Raw genomic sequence first — 13961 nt, forward strand, 5'->3', positions numbered from 1 at the left:
TCAAGTTGGTTAAGCATTCGGGGCCATGGAACACCTTGAGAGTTTTATTTATTTATTTTGTTAAGGCATGGCCGTTAAGCACATTTTTATGTGATAAATCCTTCCATTATGTAGCTTCCATAAAATATAAAATTCCTTTTGCTGATCTACAAAAAAAACAAAAAAAAAAGGGAAATACAAGTGAAGGAGAGATTGTTACCCGTCAAGATGTTTGAGACTCGAAAGGTATTAAATCTTGAATCTTGGATGTGTTATAGACCTTTATGTCTAGATTAGGAATCACCAAGTGGATTGTGATTTTGCTGTTCCAACGTCAAGACACAAGATTTTTAGTAAGTCACACAAATCTGAAAATTTTTAGCATGGCAGAATTTAGAGCTAACTTCAAAAAATCATCTAGAAAGATTCTGAAGGTGTTAAATTTTGAATTTTGGATATGTTAGAGATCGAAAAGTCTAGTTTCTGAAAAATCAAACGGTTCATGATTTTGATTTTTCTACAATGAGATATGAATTTTCTACGACGAACATGTCAGGCTGTAAAAAAGTGACGAATTTTTAGCATGACAGAATCTAGAGCTAACTTCAAAAAATAATCTAGAAAGATTCTGAAGGTATTAAATTTTGAATTTTGGATATGTTAGAGATCGAAAAGTCTAGTTTTTGAAAAATCAAACGGTTCATGATTTTAGTTTTTCTACAATGAGATATGAATTTTCTACGACGAACATGTCAGACTGTAAAAAAGTGACGAATTTTTAGCATGACAGAATCTAGAGCTAACTTCAAAAACTCATCTAGAAAGATTCTGAAGGTATTAAATTTTGAATTTCGGGTATGTTAGAGATCGAAAAATCTAGTTTCTGAAAAATCAAACGGTTCATGATTTTGATTTTTCTACAATGAGATATGAATTTTCTACGGCAGACATGTCAAGCTGTAAAAAAGTGACGAAAATAAATAAAAAAGAAGGAAAATTACCTTGAGTATGCCCTTTTCGTCGTAGGCTTACAATCCGTAATTGAAGATAAAATTATGGAGACAATGTATCTATTTATAGATGTCATGTGGTGGGATAGAATCCTTCTCCCAGTTCAATTACAATTTCTTTTTGGTTTGGGCAATAAAACATATTTATGAATATGAAATTGAGTAGGATTTCAATTCCTAGTTCAATTACAATTTCTTTTTGGCTTGGGCAATAAAACATATATATGAATATGAAATTGAGTAGGATTACAATTGTTAATTCAATTATAATTCATTTTTAACTAAGGTGAATTTAGTAACCGGTTAATGCTTCAAGCCTAGTCTGAAAGATAAAATATCTCGACAAGACTTGAAGCAGAGGGCATTTGTAATCATTTAAAATTTATTAAATATAAATTTATAAAATGACTTGGATAATATTGAATTCATAAATATATTAATCCAAATAAATATTGTGGATTGATATAATTGACTTAAATATTTAAGTCCAATAAATACGGATTTAACTGAAGTCTAAATTAATTGATTCGGGCTACATTGGATGAACCCAATTTGTTAAACCCAATCCCATCTCATTCGAGAGCCCATCTTGGCGCCACGTGTGCAGATGATGTGGCATGCCAAGTCAAATAAGAAAACCAATAGAATCATGACATGTGTCAAAGATGACAAGCCCGCTCCATAAAGCCCAAATGCCATGTCACTTTAATCTGATTGGCTGAATGGAATCCTATTCCAATCGCAACTCCTCTATTCTAAAACTATAAATAGGGGTCCTCATAATTCAGAAAAGAGACAGAAAATTCTAAACAAGAAGCTAGAGAAACTCCGTGGTACAAACGCCATTTAATTCTCTACAAAGCTACAAGTTAAAGAATTCAAGCATTCAAGTTCAAGAACGATCAAGATCAAGACCACCGAATTCAAGAACAAGCTCGAAGCCCTTGAGTTCAAATAAAAGTCAAGATCAAGATAAAGTTCAAGTTCAAGTTCATCATAGATTCAAGAACAAGCTTTAAAGCCCTTGAATTTATATTTGAAAAGGCGAATTCAGAGGAATTATAGAGATTGTAACACTCGCATTTGAAATAATAAAATCGATTGTTGCTATAATTTTCCGTTCTTGATTATTGTTTTCTCGACGCGAATTTTATTATCTACAAGTATTATTTAAGTCTATGCGTTTACATGTGCATATTGTATTAATTAATAATAAATGTATAATACTATATATAAAAAAAAAGTAGTGTGTGTGTTATATTATTAGTACAAATATTTGAAAAAAAATAACGTAAAATAAAAAGTCTACTTAAAAAGAACCTGATAACCCACAATTACACTAAAATATATCAAGAACAAAATTAAATATAGTGAGCGAATTTTGTCATTGATATTAAAATTTCAAATTATGTTGGTAGGAAAACACACTCTAAATAATAAGGAAATGGAGAAATAAAGTATATTGTAAATGAGCATAATATGACACAACTACTTGTTAAAATTAATAATAACAAAAATGGTTATGGTCAACTAGAAGATGATAATCTAAAGTTACAATGAAAAAAAATGAAGTGATCGACCAAAATGTTTTACATTATACGTATCCCTATGTATAAATTAGTATACTTACCTCAAATTTTGCTCTTTCATCCCGTTTGACTTCTTTAAATAATAGTGTCACATAAATAATACTAAAAAAGAAAAATATTTATTTTTAAGAACAATTGAAAAATAAAAAACAACATAATAATATGTACTATTTCACTACCTTTTTGGCACCATCCATCCCTTAATCTGAGTTCTCTATATAGAAAATTAGTTAGTGTTTGAATGTGGTTATCTTTAAACTTTAAGATTATCTTCGTTCTAGCTTCAAAGATCAAGTAGGATTTGTCAAACTTAACTTTTTCTCTCATTGACCCTCATCCAAATTTGCTAAATATAGTAATAGTTTTCATTTTTGGGTAAAAAATATATATTCTATTAATCGCTAATATGCATCACTACCCTCCATTTTTCGTAGGGTAATTTTGTCCCAATTTAATATATGTAGCTTTCGGTTTTGTGATGCATCTACGTAATTTGATGAATTGAATTATATGGCTAGCGATACTATAAATTAAGGACAAATTTGTTTAAGCTAGTTATTAGTTCTCCCCAAAATGTTGAGAAACTTTTTGTTTTATTGTTACGCTAGTTTTGAATGGAGATTGTCAAGTTTAAATTCGAGGTCCTTATGGGGCATTCTATTGTTTATTGTTGAAAAACCTAAATGTTTCTCAAAGTCTTTATCGGATGTATACTTTGGGGATTTTTTGCTTCATTCAATGCATTTAAACATTTTTCTTTTTTTGGAGATTCCAAAGATATTTTTAATTTCAATCAAAAATAGTTTTTTGTGAAGGTTAGACGTCCCGGAGAGTACTATTATTTTCCTTCCAAGCTTTTAAATGATATGGGTCTTTTGAAGATGGTACGTCCACATGATTTCAAATTTAAAGATTTTAGATCGGTTTAGGGTTTACTTTTGTACTGGGGGGGGGGGAGGTCGAATCACCGGTATCCCCCTCTCCACGTTGAAGGGTTTCCCATTCATCAAAGTTGGATTCATCACAGCTATGTAACTCCCTATTTCCGAGTTACAAAAAATCTTACATCGATTGTGATTTTGAATAGATCGTTGAGACAATTAAAGATGTGTTTTGGACGCATTTCTCTTTGAATATCATGACCCTTAAGTCCTCTTAAACTTCCATAATCTATGTCCTCTTCATCCTTAGTAGAACTACGACATCATTTATTTCTTCTATATTTACATTTTTGTTCTTAGATTGGAACTACCTGAGGAGGGGGGATAGTCGTATTCGAGTCATTACCTAGGAGGTTGGCGCTATGTTGTTAGGTAATGTTGGTCTGATCCTTATTTTGGTAGCTTGCATGTTCACTTGGTATGGGTGTAGGGTGCAGTATCGCCTCTTGAACTTATTGTTGGAAAACAAAGGGTGGGAAAAGCGATGAGTATGGTGTTGAGTGCGATGTGGGGATGGAGTTGCGTAGAACGGGTTGTCCCTTAAGTTTACATGATGACGGGAAAGAGAGTGGCTGCTTTGGGTGTTAACTTTTTAAGGCATTGGCTCCACTTTTCAACTCAATGCATATTACTTTTAACGCATGAGTTCTACTCTCAATACTGCTCATAACATTGAATACATGACTCCGATATTGTTAACCTTTGTTTACTTTAGGGAACATGACTCCAAGTGTTAATTCATATCACATTTTAATCATGATAAATAACAGTGATATATGAAGATTGAATGAATAAAGCAAATTAAGTTTTATCAAGAAAATTCAATTAAAATGGGTAAATTGTTAGAGTTTTCCTCCTATTTTTTTTACAATATTCGAGTTTACTTTTCCCACGAAGGAAAGTCAAAGCATTAATTGTTTTTAATTTAAAAAAATATAGTTCTCTTCCATATTTGGTTATACTTTCTTTAGAGGAAATATTTTGAACTCTATAAATTAAATTCTCGATCATAAGGAAAAAAACATAATAGCATCGACAATGTAGTCACTAAAAGAGTTTGTTTATGGAGAAATTTTCTCTATACAATTTTTATGTCTTTTTAAATATGTAGGCTAATTGATCAAACCATATAATAATATTATATTTCATTTAATATAATTTTATGAGGCGTCTAATGTATTGCCGAGATGAGTCTCAAAGCGTTTTGAGAGTGAGTCAAACCATTGAGTTAATTTCTAATTGAAATAATATGGAATTAAAGTTGACGACGGTCAACAGGAATCAAAATGTCAAAATGATCAAACTAAATTTTTCCAATTCTTGTGCAACTCTATTTGGTCACCGCGGCAACCAATATTTTCAGCAGAGATTCAAAATATAAAAAGTAAAGACATAAAAAAAGTCAGAAAAAAGAGAAAGTTGAATATCTACTAATTACTATATACACATAAAAACATATATATTTTTCACCATGCATAATTAAACATTGTAAGTTTTTTTTGCTAAATTTTTTTATTTTGGATAAATCCCTTAACCCTACCTAGCTCCAATCACGGTTGCATGGCTAAGAGTTACTCTATCTCTATCTCTTAGAAATGAAAATCCCGAAATTCTTCATTCTTTTTCTCTATTATTAATTCAGCAAATTTTGGCACCAACTTGAATTGAGTACTATTACTCTTTGAAACTTGTCTGTATAATCACATGGAAACTTCTTCTCACTAATTTCTTTTTTACTTTTTTTCCTTGACTCATTTAAAAAAAGATAACGTTTGACGAAAAAGTGACACTACTATATATTTTGGCATTTTGGTTTCTTTTTCCTTAGAATCATAACCGTCAACAAGGGACAAGTAGTGTTAATCAATCATAAGGATTGTGATGGTATGAATAGAAATTAGAATCTCTCTATACTTTACCCGAACTGATCCCCTAGGAAGCTCTTTTCTTCTTATATGAATTTTACGTGGAATAATCTCACAATTAATTAGAATCTCCATACCAACATCAAATGCTTGATAGGAAATATAATAAAAAATGGTTGAAAGAAAAGTTTACTTTTAGGGATAAATTCATTTATCAATGGCCCAAAGTCGTGTTCGTGTTGTTAAATATGAGATGAAAGCATTTCACGAGTCAAGAGACTAAAGATAAGGAAGTAAACTGGTTCACCTAAAATAAACAATCACTACACAGCACAAACACAAGCTTCATACAGAGACCGATAGCTCCTTTGCGATTCTTCCAAGATGTTTTTCTTAAATTTCCATTAAGTACTATTGTAATCACTTGGCAGTGAATAGGCACTCGAATGTCAAGTAATACAAGAACAACAAAATTTGAATAGTTCATTGCAGAAGACAGCCATCTATCACTGGTAACTTGATCATTTCAACTACATCAAATGATTGTAAGACATCTGACCAGCCATTTAAATTTCAAAATTGAACAACTTTTATTAAGACTATATATCATCACAAACAAGATCTAGTGCAAGAAAGGTATATAAAAGAGAAAACACTGATAAAGATTCTTTGGAAGTTCCAGATTAAGAGATGAGGTGCAGAACTGTATATGAATCATGGTAACAATCTCATGCAATATTGACTGCAGTTATCATATATTGGCACCAACTCACAGTTCCCAAAGGTAATTGGATGCTTCGTGGTTTCCTCCAATAAATATAGTTGGAAATGGTGCTACTTTCTCTCCTGAGTAATACTTCCAGAAAGAGTTCATGCTCCAGAAATTAGATGGCACATTTAAGCTTTCCAGATCCTTCTCATTCCTAACAGCCTGTTTGCACAAATAAAATATCTCAATTCGTACTAGTCAAGTCAAGGATTTAAGTGTTTGCAATTCAATTACTGCAACATTTCAGCCAATTAGTTAATATGACAAATCTCTTATCTCAAATTTTATTCTTGGTTGTGTTTGTCTTCAATATAACCATGAAATTAAGAATAATCAAGGAATCCCATATCACTACCAACATCATGAAACATAGAAGATCAAAACACTTAAGAGTTGTATTATAACCATTTTTTGAAAAAAAGAGTTGTATTTAGTTTCAAAAAAATACTAAAGAGTTGTATAAAAGAAGAATGATTCAAAATAATGAAGAGCACACTTAAACTGAACTAAAAGGATGAGCCAAAGCCTATTTTTCCAATGAATGGATAACAATTACAAGAATAATTATATGTAGAAGCTTCAGAACAACAAAATCCAAGTGTAATCATTATTGAGTGGTATACGTAAAAAAAAGAGCAAAAGCCTGATCTATTATCAACTCGTTTGGGAAAATCAAAAAAATAAGTAATGCGTCAAAAGCTAACAATGAACAAGTGGATCTACCTGAAAGTCACCACAGCATAAAAGGAGATCAATCTTTATATTTTGAACTTCTTGCAAATGCAATAAGGTGGCATAAACATTATCCAAGTCTCCGTGCATACACCCTTCTACAGCTATCCTCATCTGCATTTAATAACCGAAAATTCGATTAGAGCAACTTCAAATTCATATATAGATATTCTAAACACAAAGTAAGGGTGGTCTCATCACTACTGAGACTACTCAGCTAGCCAGTAATTTGAGATTAGTTTGAGATTCATATAATTATGGAGTAGTATACATACGTCTTTTACAATGTTTGTTATTAATGCTACCGATATCTTGGCACTGAAACTTTAGAAAATTTGTAAGTTTCTAATTGATCTTGAATCATCATTTGCGACTCAGATTTATGGTGTCAAGCAGTTCAGGCTACATTTGAGTAGTAATCCGTCACTTGTATCCTAATTATCACTAAATGTGTCTACGCAAAAGTAGCATTTTCTTCCAAAGTTGCATGGTGATTGTCATCTCATCACTTATTCAACCGAACCTATGAATACAAACAATGAGATTTTCATTAGCTTTCTGTAATATTATTTGCTTGACACTCCTCAAATGTTATAAATCGTATCTCACCTAATAATTTCTTGTATATTATATTTCCTATGTATGTCCCTATCCTTCTATCTTTCTACTATAACCAAAACATTCATCGGAAATATTAATATTTCCCTTGAAAGTGCTACATGTAGTTGCTATGCAAGAAAGCATGTCGCGACAGATGTAATCCAACATTTTATATTGCGCTTTGTTTATAGTATTTACAAAATATAATCCAACATTTGATATTGAGCTTGATTTATAGTCATTAATCATTACACAATAAAGACGTATTGGAAATTGCTTCCAAATGAATTAAAATTGAGATCATTCATTCTCTGGTGGTGATAATAGTATTTTTGGAATAACCACTTCTTTTGTAGTATATTGTTCCGTTGTCAAAACCTCCTCAAATCGATCGTGTTGCATTGCATAGACCATCTGATGGGTGTAGATTCCTCAGCATCATGATGCCTTTACATCATTATATGGCAGCATAAGCATCTTTTTTTAATACACATGGCAATCTAATCGACTATTTGGGTTCACACAATCAGATTAATAGTGCTCCCTATACAAGGGAACCTCATTCTCCTACTTATTTTTGTGCTTGATTCTTTATCAGAAAAATGGTCAGTACAAAATACTGGTTCATTTAATAATCTTCCACCAGACAGGAACCCAAAATTGGAGATTCTTTTGGCGTGCTGAGAAACTATCCCTTGGAATACACCCATAGTGTGGTTAGGGCTACCCATCATGTACACTTAAATATTTTGGTTACTGCGAAGAAACTAACAGCCTAAAGGACGTATCAAATTTAATGTGACAATGCCAAAGTTAGGAACGAATAAAATTGAAGGTGTAAGGTTTCCATCCGTTTGATTAAATAAATGAAAGAATAGCGAAAATTTATGCGAGAATATGCAAATTGCAAATAAACATACTTAAAGTTGTTGAGCAATCTAACCAAAGACTATTCCAATGTTTGATTGTTGGAACGAAGGCTTGAGTAAGTAAGCTCATACATGTTCGTTAAATGCACAAAAATGCAGGATTGCGTTCAAGAAGAGAAAAAATCAGCAATTGCACCTGTTGGGGAAGTGGTGACTCCAGCACTGTTGTTAGCGATTAGCCAAGTGGGGTTTTTAGTTAGGTTTTATTTTCAAGTAATTTAACTTTCATGTTCATGAGCAGGGGCGGACCCACGTTGGGTCCAGGTGTTAACCCGAACACCCTCGGCAAAAAAATACACGATATATATAAGGTAAATTTTCTGTATATCTATAGATGAATATATTTTGAACCCACTCAATAACAAATAAAAATAGATGGCTTAATGGTAAGACCCCTGAATATTAAGTTTCACGCCCCAAGTTCAAATCCTTGCACCAACATTTATTTATTTTCCTTTATAGTTTCAATTTAATTTTGTTTTAAAAAATCAGTTCTGTTTTTCGAATGGCCCATTTTAAAAAATGATTTACACGTTTATATTTTTATTTTTTGAACCTCATGAAAGAAAATCCTGGGTCCGCCACTGCTGCTGTTGCTGCTGTTGTTGTTGTTGTTGTTGTTGTTGTTGCTGTTGTTGTTGTTGTTGTTGTTGTTGTTGTTATCTATCTATTCTAAATGGGAATCTCAAATTAGATGTCATTTTTATTTAAATAAGTATTATTTAATAATAAGAAAAATGCACAAGTACCCCCAACCTATACCCGAAATCTCAGAGACACACTCATACTATACTGAGGTCCTATTATCACCCTGAACTTATTGTATAAGTAATTTTCTACCCCTTTTCGGCCTACGTAACACGTAAGCCGAAAAAGGGTAGAAAATTATTTATAAAATAAGCTCAGGGGGTAATAGGACCTTAATATAATATTAGTGTGTCTCTGAAATTTCGGACATTGGTTGGGGGTACTTATGCTTTTTCCCAACTTGTTTCGATGGGCTTATGGCTTATATAAGCCAAAAGTCATAAGTTAGAAATCCTACCTTGTGGATTTCGACTTATTTTTGTTATTCTGGCTTAATAATAAGTGTTTCAAAGCACTTTTTTATCTTACCCAAACACTACACAAGTACTTAAAACTATTCTGGCTTAAAAGCACTTGAAATAAGTCAATCAAAACAGGTTCTTAGACTTAATGTATATTATTCCTTTTCTTTTAGATCCAATTTCTGAATAAAGATTAATTTCAAAACTATATATTTTGGTGTTTGGTATTAGAACTTCTTGTTTGTAGTTGTCATCATCTTTATCTCAATTATCTTTTTCTTTTTAACCATGGTGTTTGTGCTAGCTTGTGCACACCTCGATTAATCCACAAAATATTTACCTACCAACAAAAGGTACCAAGTAACTTTGTCCACCAAGGCTAGGACAATTATACAGAAATTACCTAGTATTTTGTTTTTACTAGGATTTGAACGCGAGACCTCATTGTTCTCAACCCACTTTACTGACCATTGGATTACATTCTTGGATGCTTTGTTTCAATTAATTTCACTTGCTCTTTTCCCCTTCTATTCTATACCACATCGTTCTCAACCCACCTTATTGACCACTGGATTACATTGTTGGTGCTTTATTTCAATTAATTTCACTTGCTCTTTTCCCCTTCTATTCTATACAAATATATAAAAGGTTAACACTGGTCATTTAAAGTTAAGATATGTAATAAATGTTGATAGTGTTTTAGTGATTGAGTTCTTAAAACAAAAATTAAAAGAGATAACACTCAGAGGGTGTGGAGAGATTATTAGATTATGTAAAACAATCTAATCTTAGTGGAAAGATACTTGTCCCAACTCCGAGTAAAGTTCTTTTTCAATATAGACATAGCATTACCCCACACTTGGTATCTTCCCAAAACTCCAAACAGTTACACTTGAACATTCAGTTTTAGAGAACAACTTATGTGAACCTTATCTATATAGCAATACAAAGTAGGTACCTATCATCCTAGTAATGGCCAAATGTAAGTCACAATCCAAGACTGCTCATGTGCTATGACCTTCTAATTCAATGGGTTATCACAGAGAATTGGAACAATCATAATAATAGGAGCACTCGCAGATATTTGTAATAAGGTGCATATGTCTGTAACTCAACACAATCAAGTTTCGAGGCTAGCAATGTAAAAGCAAGGTAACGAACTTGATACTACATAGTTCAGTGTGTTGAACCCGCATGTGTTACTGTTAACATGGACAGATTCAGGAGTTCTGTAACCGGTGTTAAAATTTTAAAGGTGAAACAAACGAATCATAAAAATAACATCATTTATAGAAAAATAAAATTTACACTATGTTAATAAAACACAATTCAAAAATATATTCCTATAACTCACCTATAAAATATCCTCATTTTTTGAACTGTGTTCACACTAACCTCATTTAGATTTACTAAGTAATTCTTTTTTTGGGCGTAAGACACCAATAGAATTTTAGGCTCAAAAGTTTAGCTTTTAAGTTTTATACAAAAGGTCAAGAGTTTGATATCCGTCTACCTTACATTTAGAGCTTGAGCTTAAAAGTTTCAACAAATAGTGGATGGTGGGGTTCAATCTGGTAACCTGAAAAGGGGATATGAAGCACTGGACCACTTAGCTGAGATGTCCTAGTGTCAAGCAACATCAACTTCTCGTTTATTGACTATTATTTTTGTTTTCACATATTATATGTATGTGTACTTCTAAGAAGATTAACCAAACAGTGTTGGATGACGCCGCTTGGCCTAAGGTAAAACCGTCCGGGTAAACAATTGAACTCAATCAGTTACAACCAAATAGCATGATGCACAAAAAAATAGACTACAGTGACACATACTTAAACCTACTGCAACAACATAATTATGTCAAAAGCAACTCACGCTTACAGATAAGTGACTATCAATAAGAAATAAGCCTCTGATTTAGTCTAACTTCACCAAATAGGTCTAAATAACACTATGCCAATTAATCAAACACATATTTATGGAGTGCAGTATCAGTAACTACAAAAAAAGTTTCAACCTCCCAAAAAGGAGGGCCTGCCTTACCGTTCGTCGTCCAATATCGTAACCAGCTAGCAAAGTAATTCCATGGAACAATTCAGATAAACAAGTAAAAAAGTGTTAATTTTTTGCCTGAAAATTGCACCAAAAATAACTAAGGGAGGAAGAGGAAGTGGCTCTGTTAGAGAAGAGTTACCTTGTTGTTTGGTACAACGAAGTTGCCCGGAGATGGTAGAGGCAATGACGGAGAATTGCTGGGGAAAAAATCCTCTGGTGTAAATGGCCGGAATTATCTCACAAACCTTGTGAATTTGACAGAAAAAATAGTTATAAGAGAAGTAAATACACGTTAGAATTCAACAAACAAAAGGAGTGTGAGACTTGTAGTCTTATAATTATTTTGCTTTCCAAATTTTTTTGTCTCTCGTTTATCATTTCTAATTTATTAGTACTAAAGATAGTTTTAAAATCATAAAAATTTAAAAAGAGAATTTTCTTTTTAATGAAATTAGTAATAAACTTATATATATTGTTGTAAAAGTTTGTTTACGAAAGAAATTTTAAAATAATGGAGAAATGTTTTTTCTTTCAAATTATTATTTTATCTCTTCATAATAGATTTTTTACCAATAATAACTAGGGAAAATTATGTGGACAAGCAAACATATACTAGTTAATTAACTTACATAGTTATGGGCCGTTTAGTTACTGGTTAGAGTTATGCAGGTATTAGTTATGCAGGGTTAAGTTATGCAGGTATTAATTATGCAGAGTTTAGTTATGTTTAGTTTAATTATGTGGATATTAGTTATGTAGGTATTATTTTGTTATGTAGAGATTATAATACATGAATTATTAACTATTGAACATTAAATTTGTTGTAAATTATTAATATATATTATTTACAAAATCATAATACATGCTAATAAAATGTAGAATATATTGAATAATATATAATGTTAATGTTTGATTAGCATATGTACCATCAAAAAATATACAATCAAATTTTTAATATTAAAAAAATGTTTATATTTGCATAAATAAATAAAAATGATAAGTATATAAAAAGAAATGAAAATAGTTTATATATAATAGGAAAACGGTAAAGTTTTCAATTTTTAAAAAAATTAAAAAAAATGAAAATGGTCTATATATAAAAAGAAATTAAAAAACAAACATAAATAGGAAAACAGTAAAGTTGCCAATTAAAAAAAAATAAAATAAATTTATAGGGTAAATTTGTAATTTATCATTTTAATACATGCAGAACTAATATCCAAATAACTTATTCCACCTTCTACCATACATAACTTTATACATAGATTTTCTCATAAATTATGTTGGTGTTAATTTTGTAGGACTACAAAATATGCAACCAAACACCGTTATAAATTAATACATGAATAACTTTTATACAACCTTTAAATTCTTACCAACCAAACATGGTATAAGTTATGTTAATTTTTATACCTAACACAAAACTTCTACCAAACATAGTAAAACTAATGTAACTTTTAATACATGTATAAGATGTTTCTTATACGATAACCAAACGGCTCCTTATGGTTTGAACCAATTACGGCCCACAACTTAATTTTAGTTGTAGTTGCGTCGCTTATACATATACAAGTACAATTTATACATGTATATACACACAATTATATGAAAGATATGCAAATACAATCAGTTACTCTCCATTCTCTATCATCTCTCTCTTGTCTCTCGCCTCTCTCAATTTCGCTTGCTAGATATACAAATACTTATGTATACCATTTATATATATATTTATATACACAATTATCTGACTGTATACATTTATGGTTCGCCCCTATCCACTCTCTACTCTCTCTTGCTCACTTCTCTCCTCCCTCTTCAATCTCGCTCGTCGGATATACACATGCATATGTATACCAGTTACATATATACAAGTATTTGACAAAAATATACATATACAATCCGACAAATATATATATACAGTTCACCTCTCTCCACTCTCTTCCCTTTCTAGCTCGCCTCTCTCCTCCCACTCCCAATCTAGCTTGCCTCTCTCCTCCCTCTTCCAACCTCGCTTGTCTCTTTCCTCCCTCCAACAAGTAGCTAGAATTATAGTTAGCAAACTATAACTATGAAGTCTAATTAAATTATTTTTGAGTGACTATACGCGAAAAATTTCCTAATAACTATAGTCATTGTTATATTACTATGGTCATTGTAAATTATGTCTCTATACCTTTTTAAGAATTTCAATTTTTTTTAGCCAAATATTTATTGTAGAGGTCAAATCCAATTTTTTTTCAAAAAAAATAATAGGACTTTTTATGTTCAAATTTGGAGTTGAGACTAAAGTATTTACTAATCTAAAGTCTGAAATATAATATAATAAATAGACTGCTATGTGATTATTAAAAAAATTAATATATATATATATAAATACGTAAATAATTAAGAAGATATAAAGAAGTCATGTATATAAGAGTTGGAAACCTAAATAAGCCACAAA

General features: G+C 31.3%; 1 protein-coding gene across 1 annotated transcript; it reads right to left on the reverse strand.

The window, feature by feature from the left end:
• Positions 1-6000: 6000 nt before the first annotated feature.
• On the reverse strand, positions 6001-8216 carry LOC114077932 (lariat debranching enzyme-like). Its single transcript, XM_027918334.1, has 3 exons — positions 8106-8216; positions 6877-6999; positions 6001-6315 (listed from the first exon to the last, which is right to left on the reverse strand). Exons 1-3 carry the CDS (start codon positions 8214-8216, stop codon positions 6154-6156), a joined length of 396 nt encoding a protein of 131 aa, XP_027774135.1. The 3' UTR covers positions 6001-6153.
• Positions 8217-13961: the final 5745 nt, after the last annotated feature.

This window comes from Solanum pennellii, chromosome 7, assembly GCF_001406875.1.
Source record: "Solanum pennellii chromosome 7, SPENNV200".
Taxonomy (NCBI): Eukaryota; Viridiplantae; Streptophyta; class Magnoliopsida; order Solanales; family Solanaceae; genus Solanum; species Solanum pennellii.

Bases quoted from the DNA above. Each gene is read 5' to 3' on its own strand.
- LOC114077932 (XM_027918334.1), bottom strand. From the start codon at position 8,216: ATGGGTAGCCCTAACCACACTATGGGTGTATTCCAAGGGATAGTTTCT. The intron at 7,000-8,105 runs GTATTTTGTACT...TATTAAATGCAG, and splicing joins GAAGATTATTAAATGAACCA to ATGAGGATAGCTGTAGAAGG. The intron at 6,316-6,876 runs GTAGATCCACTT...TTGTGCAAACAG, and splicing joins TATGCTGTGGTGACTTTCAG to GCTGTTAGGAATGAGAAGGA.